Source organism: Xenopus laevis, chromosome 4L, assembly GCF_017654675.1.
Source record: "Xenopus laevis strain J_2021 chromosome 4L, Xenopus_laevis_v10.1, whole genome shotgun sequence".
Classification (NCBI taxonomy): domain Eukaryota; kingdom Metazoa; phylum Chordata; class Amphibia; order Anura; family Pipidae; genus Xenopus; species Xenopus laevis.
The window spans coordinates 68820825-68837482 of record NC_054377.1 but is presented as its reverse complement, the minus strand read 5'-3'; the positions used below and the strand labels follow the sequence as shown (position 1 = coordinate 68837482).

Below are 16658 nucleotides of genomic sequence, written 5' to 3'. Positions count from 1 at the left end.
ATTGCAAACTCACTGAACATTTATGTCCCAAAGCAGGAAGTAGTGTTCCAGCTATTATGTTAGACATCAAGTGAATTCCAACTTCCAGCAAATATGCTGTTCAGATACCTACAGTTGAGTCATGCCTTTCAAGCTCAATTCACCCAGAGGCCACTAGTGGTTAACGAGACTACTCTGGAGCTATACCTCTGCCGACACATCTAACAAAAACAGTAACCTACATGTACGTAATACTGATGCAGGCTAATACCATCCCAGTTAGATAGGGTTAAACAACACTGGAATGAGGATATCCCAAATCTAGAGGAAGAGATGTGGAAGGATGCCCTAACCTTAATACCCCAACTATCTCTAGCAGGGATATATACATACAGAATAAATTCCTTAATAGAGTTTACCTCACTCCTCAAAGACTGGCCAGGATATACACAGGAGTCTCGGACCAGTGTCCCAAGTGTTGAGGGACGGTGGGCACATTTATTCATGTGTTCTGGGACTGCCCGAAAATACAGGGATTCTGGAGGGAGATACTTGACTACGCTGAAACATCCCTAGCACTTCCTAATATATTGTCACCCAGTCTGTGTCTTTTGGGTATTGTGGGAACATTACAGTTGAGCCCTTCAACTAGACTATGTTACTTGCAACTGTTTTATGATGTAAAGAAAGCAATACTGCTACACTTGAAATCCATTGAACAACCTGCATTGAACTTTTGGAAAAAACTCATCAATGACTCCTTGCCCAAGCAGAAGCTTGTATATCAGGCCCACAGGTGCCCAGACAAATTTGAAGGCATCTGGGGTACATGGCTGGAGGTTAATGTCCCGCGGTAACAAAATTTATGTATGACCACTGTAATGGATAAATACATGGAATATTTAAAGCTAACGAATGTCCCCTGGCTCACTTCTTTCTTTCCCCCTTTCTATCTTACTTTCTTTCCTTTCTTCTAGCCCATGGGATAAACCTTGTTGTACGTTGTATGTTCACTTAAATGCAAAATAAAACCTTCAAAAAAAAAAATAAAGAACAGACAGGAAAAAATGTACCTCATATGTCATAACTGTACAGGGCTTCTCTATATATGACTCATACAATAACCTTACTTAAGGCTTAAACACACACACAAAATATTTTTGTTTCCTAGCAGTCAATGTAGCTCTATATGGCTGTTTACTGCTGTGCAAAAAAAAAAAAAAAAATGTAAAATTCTGTAGGTTCAGCTCATTATTGAAGGCAACACATTTTCATTCCCTGCTTATTAAGTCAATGCTTTGCTAATAATTTTTGCTAGAGTTACATACAAAAATACTCAATGTCTGTAAGTGTGACATCATCCTCCCATAATCACTCCCAAGCAAACCAAATTGCTTTATTAAGAGCACATAAAGGCAAAAAAAAAAAAGATGCCATATTGTTTTCCGCCCAATTAGTCAATGCCCAGTTAGATTCTGGTTTGAATAGGGTTGCCCCGTATCCAAGATTCGGTTCGGTATTCAGCAAAATGCGGCCAAATCCTTGTGCCTAGCCAAACTGAATCCTTAAAAATCATGTGACTTTTCTTCACAAAACTAGTAAGTGATTTTGTTTCTGTCCCTGTCCTCATTTGCATATGCAAATTAGGGGTTGGATTCAGTTCGGTATTCAAACAAATCCAAAACAGTGGATTTAGTGCATCCCGAGTTTTGACTATGATATAGATTTGATCCTCTCCATTCGTAGTATAGGGCAGAAGAATAGATTAACATCTCAGAAGAGGGTCTAAACTTTCTATAGGCATCTTTTTTGTTTAAATTATTTCCCACACAACAGACAGCACAGTTTATAATATTTGCCCAGACAGTATGGGAACATTTAAAGATTAAAAATCTGCCCAAACTACAAATGTGCAATGGGAAACATTAAGGGTTTTTGAGAAAGAAGTTACCTCATACAGTACAAGTTTCTGTTTCAGGTCTGGGTCAGTTGCTTTATTGTTCATGTGACGCTGAATGATCTTTTCCATTCCCTGCTGCTCCAGACAGTCAGTAACATCATAAAACGAGTCCTGGTCAGGAAGTGCTGAAAGAGTCTACAAAAAGCCAAACAATAGTCATGCAAATTTAGAAGAATATAATCAGTTAGAGGTGACTAAAGGACAATAGCAATACAAAATAGCAGGTGCCCAACAAAACAGCAACAGAAACCAACCAAAACTTCCTAATGCCCAGAACAAGGCCTCTCCTAAAACCAAAAAATAGTAAGGCTGTACACTTTTGTTTGTCAATTAACTGTTGTTCACAAAGTTTTGTTTAAGTGTCTATCAGTCCGTTTAATAACTTAGCTGTTTTTATCACTCTTGGAGTGTTAGAAAGAGAGCCCTACAAGTAAGCTAAAATTAATTTGTTCAAGTTCTGTTGTACAACTTACCAGCTCATTTTTCAGTGTTAATATTATCTATTGGTAAGAGTTTTATTATTGTGAATGCCAACATAACTAAGCAGCTGCCAAGTCTTTTTATATCTGCGTCAGTAATATATCAGGTGACAAGTGTCTTGAGCTAAAATTATTTCCCAAATATTTATATAATCACGGAGACAGTCGATTGCATTATTGATAATTGAGGTTGTCACAGGGCTGTAGCCATGGAGACACAATGAAAGAAAAGTAATATATTTAAAGGTCTCTCCTTCCACACCAATTTGAACATCAGATAGGCCAAAAGGCACACAAGGAGGTCCGTTCATCTCTGTTGTAACAAGTGTTTGGAAGAACATCTGGTCAGTGTAATCACTGCAAGATGTTTTGAAGTTCGTGTAGGTCTACATCAGAATAATTTATGCAGACATGCTCATTTTCATTTCTAATGTAGCATGATATTCTCTGTAACCTTGATCTTTCTTTTCTATGTGCTTTAGATTTTATGTCATGCCAGGTAAAGTTCACAACACTAAACAGGTCTGTATAAAATTAGCTGCCTGTCTCCATGCCAGAAGCAGTTAAATGTTTTAAAAAAACAAAAGTTTCCACATGTGTTTGCTTCCTTCCTTCTTATGTGGCTAATGTACAAATATATTTGCAGTCACCCTGTGTAATTAGGGAGCTCCACACACCATCATTAAATAAATTGTTAAGACGGCCATACACTGGCTGATTTAACATTATATCTGACCAACAGGTCACACTTATACAACATGAATGGGCAAACACATGCATGGTATTGATATGAGTTATAGTTTTGGCACCAGCTGTCCATACTGATAAAATGTATTTTTAAATTAATCAAATATAGACCAGTCAAATATAAGCTGATTTCTGGAAGAATAAACGACGAGTTTATTTTTACCTGGAAAATTTAAGTTTTCAAGGGCATTTTACTCATATTTTCCGGTTAAATAAAAAATCTAAAAATTTTCATTTTTTTTCCAAAAAAAAACTTGAATTTTTCAAAATGTATTATATCCCGAAGCTGGAAATAGCTTGAATACAAAAATACGCCAGCTAAAACCTGTTGAGGTCATGTAGAAGTAAATGGCTGAGAACCATTTGAAGATGTTTGTAGCCTTCATAATGTTCGAGTTTTTTGGTTCATTCATTCCTATGGGATTTTTAGAATTGTATTTATCAATGGGTTAAAGTTAGAACTCACTATTTGATAAATACGCTTCTAAAAATCCCATAGGAATGAATAGGAATGAATAGGACGTGGATGAATTTTTATTTATTCAGCTCTAAAATCATATTTTTATAAATCTGCCCCTTAATGTGCCATTTTCCTAGGATGTTTGCCATATCACATGTACATTTCTCTTCTTTAATGTCACTGTGAACAAAAACCTCATGCTCATAACTGGATATAATATGTGCTTGCTTACTTACCTTGTTAATGAGTGTCATTGTGAAAACTAGCAGTTCTGAGTCAGCTCCGTTCTTTTCTTCCAGGATATCTATTAAATTTGACCATGGATTGCAGCCTGAACAGAAAAAAATGATGATTTTCACTTAAACACACATATAAAGCATGCATTCTTGAAAAAAAGCCCTAACAGGGGCCGAAACATCGGATATACATTAAAAAAGCACAATTTATTCACAAGAGAGAGCGCACAGCCTATGCAGTAGTTATCTGTACTCATTTTCACAGGTTTTAACTTTGATTAAATTGTCTCCTAAAAATTAGAAACCCATAATATTAAAAAAGCAACATTTAAAACATATATTTTAATAACTAATTCAAACCCAATTCACAGGTTTTATTTAACCATTTGTTTCAAAACATTTAATCTCCCAAATGGTTCAACGAATTTCACTGGTGAAAGTGTGTTATTGGGATATGATACATTTATAAGACACTTTAAAAGGCATTATACATATTTAGAAAGATAATTTGTCATTTTGGACATTATAGCTGGGCCCGAAGCATTTTAAAATATGTGGTTACAAAAGGATTATGCTTTATTTATTTTTTTATTTATTTATTTTTTTTAGGAAATTCTTTACTAATGCTCAATAATATTGCCAAAGCAGTGTTAAGGACAAAAATTGAAAACCATACAAATCAAATGCGTAAGAAGTACCTGTATTTATAATTTGACCAAAGTGATTCTACTTGCAATAGTGCAACTCACTTATCATGTAACACAGACTTTACTGATAAACTGTGCTTGTGATGATACATGTCAAAGGCATTTGGATAAGGTGAAAACACCTTTACATTTACATGCTTTACATTCTAAAGGATTTTTTGTCACCATTTTATTTTGTGTATCACTAACTCTCTGTACAGGCGATAAACATGCTGTTCAGTGATAGAGAACAAATATTTTGTTTGGTATGAGGACTAGGGTAAAAATACAGCAAAGCTTACCAGAGCAGCTGTTACTACTCTCATATATCACGTCAGTAATTGTATAAAATAAGCATTTATATACATAGAAGCACTCATTGTATGTACAGAATGCTCATGCACAATAAGCTTTGCTCACATATTTTTGTGTTTATTAACTGGTTCGGAGAAAAATCTGGTTGCAAATTGTAAAATGTAAACTAGTACTTACCCCGAATGTTATCTACATGGTTTACCGCTTTAATAAAAAGAGGAGCGTTCGACTCTGTATATTCAACAAAGACAATCAGGAGCTTTAAAGCAGTCTTTACCACCAGTCGGTACTGTAAAAAAAATTGGAGTAATTTATTTTATAATGACTGATAAATTCATAATGAAATATATAATTTATGATTAAGAAATTACAGAGGGAAACTCACTGGACTGCCACCGAGAGTGTAGAGCCACTGAATTGTCTCGTTGTGATTGATCAAACCATTCATGCCATCGACAAACAGCATTATCTGGCTCAAGGCTGTAGGAAAACAAAATCGGAGCTTTAGCAGAGGTAACAGTCTTTACATGCTCAAGCCAGAGTGTTATCAACAATTGTTCCTGCACACAAGAGGGTTTTTTTTTATCCAGAGAATGCTCATGTGCATATTCTGGCTAAAATGCGTGAACAGTGACAAGCGACAGTGACTCATTTGCCAACACTGGGGGAATTTTGACCAGGGCAGTAACCCATGGCAAACAGCATTTGTAAATGAGCCCAGCTATGGCTTTTCCAATTAATGACCATTTTCCAGTTGTTTACAAAATCACAGTTTTTGGGTTAGTAACTGAACTTTTATACTCTTCACTGGTGGGGAAAAAATTAACATTTAGACCATTTTATATGCTGTTTGCTTATTAATTTTCCAGCATGAAATAGTCAGAAAAAAAAAATAAAAAACTTGCTGGCCTGAAGCCTGTTCTCATAAAGTGTCCCTTCATCATCCCACTGCAGGATCTGGAAACAATGGAGGACTTTTAGACACAGATTCATTCCTTCCTCTCTAACACAATACCTTTTGATGACAGGGGAAGCTTCTACCTTTGTCTCATAATTAGCTTTAGGGCTCTTGTCAGGAAGAAAAACACAAAAAAGTAATTTATATCAACTAATTGGCCAATGTTTAAATAAAATAGGTACAAATATTTCTAAAATATTTTGCATGATTTACAGAATCAACAGAATTATATCGTAGGAATGAAATCCTTCATTTTTATTTTTTGACTGAACAGTGAAGCCTCCACCAGAGATATGAATACTGAACCAAACACCCTATTTAAATTAGAGATACGTTTAAAAATAATTGAAAACATCAAAATGTTATCTCCTTCGGTCAGGTGGTTGAAAAAGTTATACGACAAGTAAGGGTTTGATTTGGTACAAGTAGCCGCTATGGATTTGCTGAAATCCTGACGAATTTTGTCCAAATTCAGTGTGGGATTTGATGGGCACTGTCACATCAGGGATCACAAAGCAAAAACCCTTTACAAAAAAACCAAAGCAACTTCTCTGCAACACTTTTGAACTGCTAGTAAGATGCCAAGCGCTCACTTTTTCTATCTTTTCTAACATTTGCTTAGGCTAGGACAAACGCTGGACAGAAGATTTTCTTGCAACATTTAAATACCATGAGAAATAAGGCCTGCCTGCTTGGATATACTATGGCTTTAACTGTACTGCTCCTAGATGAGGTAGCCTCAGCTAATACAGAACTTATGTGTGTTGCAGGTGGCATTTCCCAACTCCAAGTCCAGTAACCTTATAGCAGAAAGCTGAAAACTGATCAGTGCCCTAAATTGTACATAACAAAGCATTATCAGAGGTTGTCAAAGAAATATTGCATGGTAAATGATAAACCTCGAAGGATGTAGTTCTGATAGTTTTGATCAGCTTCTGCTCCCACTTTGATTAGACATGTTAAACCCTCAGAGTTGACAAACTCAGGAACAAGATCCTTGTCCTCCTGTAGAAGTCAGGGAGATATGAAACAAGAGTCACAGACAAGCAGCACGATCGGTTAGCATACATTTTTCACTGATTTCTATTTAACATATATAAATATATATCACATTATGATGTTTGTGAGATATGAAACTGTTTAGATATTGTGTTTCCAATACAGTACAGCAGTTTAAAGTGGACCTGTCACCCAGACACAAAAATCCTTTTCAAATTAAACATGAAATCCAATTACTATTTTTTATAAAAGCATTCATAGCTGTTGTAAGCTCATTTAAAAATCTCAGCTGTCAATCAAATATTGTCTGCCACTCCTCGATGCCCTGGGCATAGAGGAGGGGCAGACAATTACTTTCACTTTCCATTCAGCACTTCCTAGATATCACTGCTCTCCCCACATATCCCCCCGTTCTCTTCATCATTTATTTGTGAAGGAAGGGCATGGGGATGGACATTGGGTCCCCCATCTGAGATGATGCAAGGCTTGCCTTAATAACAGTGTGCATAAAATGGCGCCTGCCTGCTTGCTATATTTATTAATTCCCAGACTGAAGGAAGCAAGATTCAAATAATTTATATAATGTAATTAAAGTTCATTTTGCTTGATTAATGTGATAAAATAGGATTTTGAATAATTTTTTGTGGCGACGGGTCCCCTTTAACTTTGCAAATTCTTAGCTGGAAACACATTTAATGCACACATACATAGTAAGGAAAAATAATGAAACTATCCTTATCCTCACCTGAAAAAGCTGCTTGAGAGAGAAGAGAGACCTTCTCAATTCAGGCCCATTGGAATTGTATAATTTTTCTGAAGAGAAAAGTAAGAAGGCTTTAGCTTTTAAAATGTTCAGTTTCAGCATAATCATTCATTTGGAAAAGATACACCATGTGCTATGTAAGTTCTTGATGATATGCATGAACCTTTTAATTAGTACCTGGTTTTCTTAAATATTAATTTCCGCATTTATAGACAGGTTTAAGCTCATATGATTTATATTGATTCTGCTTTAAAATGATAATATGTTATATTAGTAAGGCAATTAATCTAGTATTTGGTTTGGGATTTAGTTGAATCTCAGCATTTTTGCAGGATTGACATTAGTGCAAATCCTTTAATATATCTTAACGTAATCCAACCAAAAAGCTATGTGACTATAAAGTGCTGCAATACTGAAGCTTATAATATCTTTCATATGATGCTAATTATTTTCTCAAAACTTTATATCCATATTAGGGTTTGGTATTTTTTGGGGGAAATGTGTTATTTTGGTTGAAACAAAAAAATAATGAATCAGTTTGTCCCTGTTTATTATTGGATTGCCCTGAAGTCAAAACAAGTGATTATTATAATAATATATTTAAGTTATAATTTACACTGGATTAAAATGTATAAGTATGTTGGCCCATTTGGTGATCACTTCCTAAAACAGCAAATTTTAAAGACTATATCAGTATTGAGTTCTTTGGTCTTTATTTATTAAAATAAATAAATATTTTTTATTTATTAAATATGGATAACAACAATCTGATTGAGCAGCAGTATACTATAGCCTCTCGTATTTGAATTTGCTAAAAGAAGACAATAGGTAATGTGTTGGAAAATTTAGATCCACCCTCTTTTTCCCGGTTTGTCTCTAAAGTCAGTATAAACATGTATTATGTATATGTAGTCTGTACATTTGGGGATCCTTCATGAAAGTATAACAATAATATTCACCCTGGACTTAGAGTAAATATAAACCCATACATGCTTACTATCCAACAGCTGGATAGAACAATCGAGATCAAGTTTGGTCATGTTTCTGCAAGTTACTGTTTTTTCATTTATTGTTTTTGCAAGTTAGGTTATGATTATCACTGTTTATTAATCCACTCCTTGGTTTGTATTATCTTTTCTGTATTATCATCACTACCTGGAACATGGTATACATTTTTTAAGATTTCTTTACCTCATGTGAATGCTTTAAGATAGATGTTTTAGTTAAAATAACACACACACACATCTATATATGGATATAGCAGGGCCATCGAGCTTACAGCAGGTTGCTTAGCAACACCTCTAATGATAACCAGAGTCAAAACTTTGATAAATATCATGTCTAATGTCACTAATGAAATACACCAATTTAATTTCATGCATTTCGCTGTTTCTCCAGCTGCTGAACTACTTAGAAGTATTCGGTAGAAGCCAAATTCAGTCATGGCATGCTAGATTTCACAGTTGTAGAACAACTGAAGGACTGCAGGCTAAAAATCTCTAAATGTGAAAAACAAGTGATGATATCACAGAATGAAGTCCCTTGAGACCTAGGCCAAGCGGTGAGGCCATATAAAGTCATTGGACAGCCCTGGCATATAATATATTCTGTTACCAATGCAACAATAAATTAGTGTCACTGGGAATAAGAGAAAGAATTTAAGAGCTTAACCAAAGAAATTACATGTACTGATATATTTATAAAACATTGCAGCAAAAGTGTTTGTCAGATACATGTTTAAACAGGGGGCTATATTTTAGTGTTCCTGTGGTTGTGCCACTTATTTTCTCACAAAATATCCTGTGGTGCCATGTTGGTAAAACAATAGGGCACCACAGAAACACCAAACCGCAATAGTTTTAAAATATGTAGTACAGGTATGGGATCCATTATCCAGAAACCTGTTATCCAAAAAGCTCCAAATTACGGAAAGGCTGCCTCCCATAGACTCTATTTTATACAAATAATACAAATATTTCGAAATTTCCTTTTTTCTGTAATAATAAAACAGTAGCTTGTAAATGATCCAACGATATAAATATTCATTACTAGAAGCAGAACCAGCCTATTGGGTTTATTAAATGTTTATATGATTTTCTAGTAGACTCTGCAGCCTGTCAAGATGAACAACCCGCATTACCTGAGATGGGTGATCAATTGGGCACCTATGACAGGAGTTACAACAACTATGGCTATGTTAGTTGCCAATAATTTATCAGGACTTTGCATTGAAGTGATGTTAGAATGAAAGTTTGAGTGCGTGGTATTATCTATGGAAATGAGCGAGCTGTGCTTGTCATCTGCAATGTAAGTACATAACTGACTTGATTGAGAGGTCAACTTCATTGTTATAAGTCATGCTTTCTAAATTTAGGGTGCTGGAATGGGATTTTTTTTTTTACAGTAGTCACAGAGGTGGAGGATTTCAACTCCCCACTGTTGAACACTTACCGAGAATAGAGTGGACTCTCACTGACAACTGTGTGCGGAGAATAAGTGTAGGTCGTCTTCCTTTGCTAGAAAAAATAATGGCATTTGTAAGTTTCCAGTATAAACTAGGTGCCTTATTAGATCACATATTTATTGTGCACAGTAACTAGAATCAGCTAACTTGTTCATATTCTCTTTACAAGCAAAATGTGTCATCAGTTCATGGGGCCCAGTCATTATATCCATTATTACACTTGCCTCATCCCAATCCTGTGTATGTTATCTCATACAACTGCAACTGGGTGTCACTGGTCATAAAGGTATGCTGTCAAGAACGATCAACTCAAAATGTAAACATTGAAAACTTTTACTCATCAGCCCAAAGCACAGACCACTTAAAGATCTTTTTGTCCCTCTTTCTATTTTTCAATTGTTGGGAGGCAATATATCCTGCTCCTACAACGCTCTATGTACAACTTGGTTACGGCAGGTAACGACAGGAGCCCTGTGTGTGTGAGAGTGCACTGCACCTTACACCTTATTCAGCTGGGGAATGAATAGCGATAGAATAGAGGACCACAATAAAGTGCATTATACCTAATGGGAGCAATTCTGTGCCATCTTGTGAATAGTGATTTTAAATGAGTCTTATGGTCTGCTCCTTAGATACATCACAGAAACTGAAGCAGGGTGACAAGAGTCACGTGTTTGTACGAGAACCCAGTTTGGGAAAGCAACTGACAAGGGCTTCAGATCAGTGGGTTATCTTTACAGTACAGCTTGTTTAGTTTATGGAATAACTACTACTGTGATGGAGACAAGGAAATGACATGCTAATTTTATAACACAGTTTTTCCATTTTAAAGGGGTGGTTAAATTTTAGTATGTTAAAGAATGCCACATTTCCATCAACTTTGCAACTGAACTTAATTATATTTTTATAGTTTTTAAATTATTTGCCTCTCTCTTCTGCCTCTTTTCAGCTTTCGAACAAGGGTCCATGACCCCAGCAGCCAAAAAAACACTGCCTGGTTGCCAGGGAACTGTAGAAATTCTAAATTGGTGTGCTAAAAAATCACAAAAAATAAAAAATGGAGACCATTTGCCAATCGTCTCAGAATATCACTGTTTACATCATACTAAAAGTATATTTAAAGGTGAACTGCCCCTTTTAAGTATTGGTGTGCAGAATTTAGCAAGGCAGACTTGCATGGGTTTATTTTTTGGAGCTTTCAAGTTTGCTTTTTCTGCATTGTATGCTCTTTCTAGACACACAGGCAGATTTTGCCACAAAAATGTATATTGAGGGTTTCCATCTTGAAGTCGACCCCGTGTGCACACAGACTGGCAGATGCTGTGACTGTCAGTGTGCACACAACACAGGGCAGAAGGGAGCAGACTGGCCTTTAATCTGCACTACCAAAGACGCCGATATGTCGCCCAATGACATTAGAATAAATAAATGGCATTATAGCTACAATGAGCATCAAATGCAAAACAAATATCAAACATCAAAGCATCACACAACAAAACCATACAAGTCTGCCCTTGCTATATAAATTATGCACACAATTGCTAAAAAGGGAAGCATTTGTTAAAAACATTGTTATGAAATGAACATGTATGACATACATTTCCTTATCACTGCATTGACCGCAGCACCATGATAGCAGTCATGGCATAAACTAAAAATATTATACTGTAAATTCAACAGGGTGCAAGCTCTAGATTCATATCTTTACTGCACCGTCTCTCTGCTATACATGGATTTTCCAACTGTGAATGTCTCTATAGGGCTATTTTGTTTTCTAGTTGCTATGTTACAAACCAACAACTAGAAGGGAAGGTTGATGATCTTATAGTGGTTATAGTCCAACAGGAAAAAGGATTAAGCAATATAAGACAGATGTCAGAGCTGTATTACTTAGTGGTAAAGAGCTCAGTTGTTCCAAACCAATACATTCTTCTAAAGCATGTATAATGCTCAATCTGCAACACAGTGGGGAGTCTGGCTTCAACATAAACTAAATGAAATGTAGAATAAAAAATTCCTCAGGCTCACCAATAGATTTTAGAATGATGACTATTACAAGGTGCCAAAATGACTTAGACAGTGGGTTAGGTTTAACATTTGGGCTGACTAGTACGCTTTTCCTTTGGGCATTGAGTGTGTTTATATGCATGCATACTTACAAAAAGTTTCCTTCCTGCATTTTTGCTCCCATCCCATCCATTACACATGAGAGGAGATTTATCAGTGGTCAAGGCGAAATGTTCATTTTCAATTTCAAAAAACAAAATTGCTTTTCTTCTGGAGGAGAGTGAGTGGATCCTTGGCCTTGTGAGACAGGTTTTCCAGCTTGCCCAATAGATATCTGGACAATTTTTGTATCTTCACGAAAACGTTTTATAGCTACAAACATAGCTTTTACTAAAATAAATCAAGTCTATAAACTCTGGCACCAAAGCTGGAACTGCTAGGTCACGGGTGGGGAGAGCAGGAGAAGAGCTCAACACGGACCCGCACGAGACTCGAAGATTTTGTGCAGGAGCTGGCCCGACCCACGGGTAAACATAGATTTAATAGGTCGCACAGGCCCGCCGCCTGCACTGCTCTAGCGAGCCCAGGCGCACCAGAGCATTTGGGTGCTGCGCGTCCCCAGTGCTCCTCAGCAAGCAGCTGGGAGGCATGCCGCCCCTAATAACTTGCCGCCCTAGGCCTGGGCTTTGTGGCCTTGCCATAAATCCGGCCTGTTGGCTCACAAGCAATGATTTTGTGGTGTGTTCAGAAAAACTGTGCTACAGCTGCTGGTTAATCATTAAATAACAGAATACTTGAGAAAGCAGAATCATGCTTTAAGAATGTAATCGTCCACTACAACCTTAGATTTTCTTGTAGAACTGTGTTTAATAAAGTAGAATACCTATACTGGCATAGAAAAGGGTCTGACAAAATATAGAGGATTGTCCCTGCTATAAAGATATGATTGTATCAACACATTTTCTGTCCCAGTCATGGGCAAATATTTTTTCTAGCGTTTGCATAGATCAACGTGTGTTTTCAGTCCCCAATGCACAAGACTTTTGAGAACTGTTGTACCTCTATGTACATTATAGGAAGCTGTTCTCATATTTCTATCCATAGCACAAGAGTTCTTGGCTTGGTCTCCAAGGACAGTGGCTTCCCACAGTGACTCAAGTCTTCTAAGAATATCACTAATGGCAGAAAGATGACTCACAACCCAAACAATCAAAAAAAAAAAAGCTATATAGTAAAGTCCAAGACCATGTAATCACTACTGTTTCCAGTACTAAATAACTTTAACCATGAAAATAAAATATAAAACCTTTTAAAACTAAAGTTGCAATACTGCTGTGCTGAGACGAAGAACAAATCACCCAATATCACCAGTAAACCCTTGCCATAGCAGAGCACAGTAAATGCTTATAACACATGCAGGCAGTGATAGTCAGTCTGCCTTTTAAAAAGCTTACTTTTACCTTTCTGGTTGGAGGCTGTTTGTCAATGCCAGAGTTTCCAGCCCTGACCCAGCAGTGGACATAATGCTTTAACCATTCCTTCAGGGTAAGGCCACACGAGGAGATTCGGGGAGATTTTGTCGCCAGGCGACTAATCGCAGGTGACTTTGCATTGTAGCCTATGGGGAAAAACGCCGTTCGGGGGGATAGTCGCGCAAAAGATGAGGCGATTAGTCGCTAGGCGACAAAATCTCCCCGAATCTCCTCGTGTGGACTAGCCCTTAAAGGAACTGTTTGGTGTAAAAATAAAACTGCGTAAAGTAAAATAAATGCTTCTAATATGGTTAGCCAAAAATGTCATCTGTAAAGGCTGGAGTGAACAGGTGTCCATACCTCCCAACTGTCCCGTTTTGAGAGGGACAGTCCCTCTTTTGACAGCTCAACCCACAGTCCCTGGTTTGTACTGGAAAGTCCCGTTTTTTCTCTGTACTGAACAGCCAGAAAAAGAAACAAAGTTTCTAACTTAATTGGCTTTTGGCAGAGAACCCAAAACAGCCACAGCAGCAGATTTAATACTTTTGTAACAATTTTGAGATAAGCAAATAACTAATTGTAACAATACATGACAACAGGTCCCCTGGGAAAAGTTAGACTCACATCTTAAAGGGCAATTCACCTTCATTAGCAAAACTGAAATAAATGAATAAAAAACACAGAAACATGTTCAAACTTTCATAACCTGCCAAATTTTGTAAAATGAATATGGTAATTAGGGGGTGTGACCACAAAATGGGTGTGGTCATAAAATTTGACACGCTATGTGCGCCAACTTTTTTGTTCCTCTTTTTATTTCCAAAATGTTGGGAGGAATGGGTGTCTATTATAATAATCAGAACACTACTTCCTGCTTTGCATCTTACTAACCTGTGAACTAGTAAGCCACCTGAAGGGGTACCAAATGGGACATAACTGTTCAGTTAGTTTGCTTGCATGCTCAGGATCAGAGTGTTAGAGCTGAAAAGCAGGAAGTTGGGTTCTGTTTTGTTAGGTAGGGGTGGTGGCAGGCGGGGAGATTAGGAGTTATTAGTCGCCCAGCGACAAATCTTCTCTACTTTGGGTGTCTAATCTCCCCGAAATGCTTTCCTGCCGGCAATAATATGAATCGCCAGCTGGATAGCTTTGGATTTCCGAAGTTGCCTTGTTAGGTAACTTCAGGTGACTTCTGAAATCCAAATCGATTCAAATTCTTGGTGGCGGGATGGCATTTTGGGGAGAAGTCACCCGCAGTAGAGAAGATTTCTCGCAGGGCGACTAAGCTCCCCGTCTGTCACAACCCTTAGACATCCAGTCACTCCAGCCTTTATATATTACTTTTTTGGCTGACTATATTAGAAACAGTTTTTATTTTGCACAGGCTATCTATTTACCTAGTTCTTATTTTTACACTGAACTGTTCCTTTAAATGACACATCTTAGATACATTTCTAACGACATAGTATGGTGCCACCAAATGTAATTTAAGATTTAAGCACCACACATGATATATCCAACTGGCAGGAAATCTCTGTAGTTTTAGAAAGCAAAGGGCATTACTAGTAACCCCTTATGTCATTCAGTCACATTATGTGCTGGAAAATTTCTTGCAAGCTTATGTAAAGAAATAATCCAGCCATAACCACCAACTGGAAAGAATTATTTAGAACTTGCCAGCTCAGTACAGAAACGCCCCCCCCCCTCCACAAAGGAAACTGCCAACGACAATTGCAATTGCAAATCCTGCAATTGTTAGAACACTTCAGCAGGACAAACATTAAGTCAGTCTTATTTACATCGTCATCGCTGTATCCAAATTCTTCTTCTTAGAATTACGCAATTCTGAAAATATGTAAATGGAAAAATGGAATGTAAAGCAAAGTACTGACAGAAAATCATAAAGTACTGGATAATTCAGTCACAAGGAAATCTGATCATTGACCATCTGTATTAATAAATTGTCTCTTTGTAAACAACTACAGACCAATAGAATTTAGTGAAGGGAACCTGTTCAGTGCATATGGCAAGATGAATATTCAACAAGATTTTAACACGCACCTAAACACAAGCATCATTTGGGGTATGACTGCCCAAAGCAGCCAGTAATGGAAAATAATGTGTAAGAATAGAAGCACCAGACACAAACCCTTAAAGGAAAACTATACCCCCAATATTAATACTCAAGCAACAGACAGTTTATATCAAATGAAGTGACATATTAAAGAATCTTACCAAACTGGTATATATATTTAAGTAATTATTGTACTTTTACATCTCTTGCCTTGAACCACCATTTTGTGATGGTCTGTGTGCTGCCTCAGAGATCACCTGACCAGAAATACTACAACTCTAACTGTAACAGGAAGAAGTGTGGAAGCAAAAGACATGTGACTTAACATGAATAGTTTGTTTGTGTGCATAGTGAATCCTTGGATTCCAGGGGGTGGCCCTTTTTAAATGGCGATTTATGGCACATACGAGCACATACGAGCCATATGAGTTGTTTTATGCAATATATTTTTAGAGACCTTACATTTAAATCAACTCTCTACTAAGCATATCCAAATAGGAAAATGTTAAAGCATAATAGCTTTTTAATACAGAACATTTTACTCACAATTTTGTCATTGCTAAACTATGCCCAAAGAATTTGGCCTTTATCTATTGATTTACCTTTGAGGAGGCATTTTAGCATATGAAGAGTAACAAGGTTACATTTTTCTTAAAGGACTCATGATAAAATGAACTTTTAATATGATGTAGACAGCAGAATTATAAAACAATCTGTGATTGCTTCTATTTTTTTTTAGTTTCTAAAGTATTTACATATTTGTTCTGCAAAATCTCAGCTTGGAATGTAAACTTTTATCTGGTTACTAGTGGTTACCAGATTTTCAGTTGCAGGCTGGAAAGTACCTGAATAGAATAAGTAATAATTCAGAAACAATGTAAAATAAATAATGGAGTCCAGGTGAAAAATTGAGTGAAAGTACAGGTATGGTACCTGTTATCCAGACTGCTGGGGACCTTGGGTTTTCCAGATAACAAATCTTTCCATAATTTTGATCTTTTTGAAGTCTACAAGAAAACCATGTAAACATTAAATAAACCCAATAGGCTGGTTTTGCCTCCA

At 36.7% G+C, this 16658-nt stretch overlaps 1 protein-coding gene across 1 annotated transcript in view; it reads right to left on the bottom strand.

Annotated features, from left to right (window-relative positions):
• fhod1.L (formin homology 2 domain containing 1 L homeolog) overlaps positions 1-16658 on the bottom strand; it is a gene marked incomplete at its 5' end in the record, with an annotated part of 84675 nt that overhangs the window by 41628 nt on the left and 26389 nt on the right. Inside the window, 7 exon segments of the mRNA NM_001094812.1 lie at positions 1931-2074; positions 3862-3956; positions 5040-5151; positions 5248-5342; positions 6720-6825; positions 7565-7632; positions 10034-10098. Of these exon segments, the coding sequence (NP_001088281.1) occupies positions 1931-2074; positions 3862-3956; positions 5040-5151; positions 5248-5342; positions 6720-6825; positions 7565-7632; positions 10034-10098 (685 nt within the window).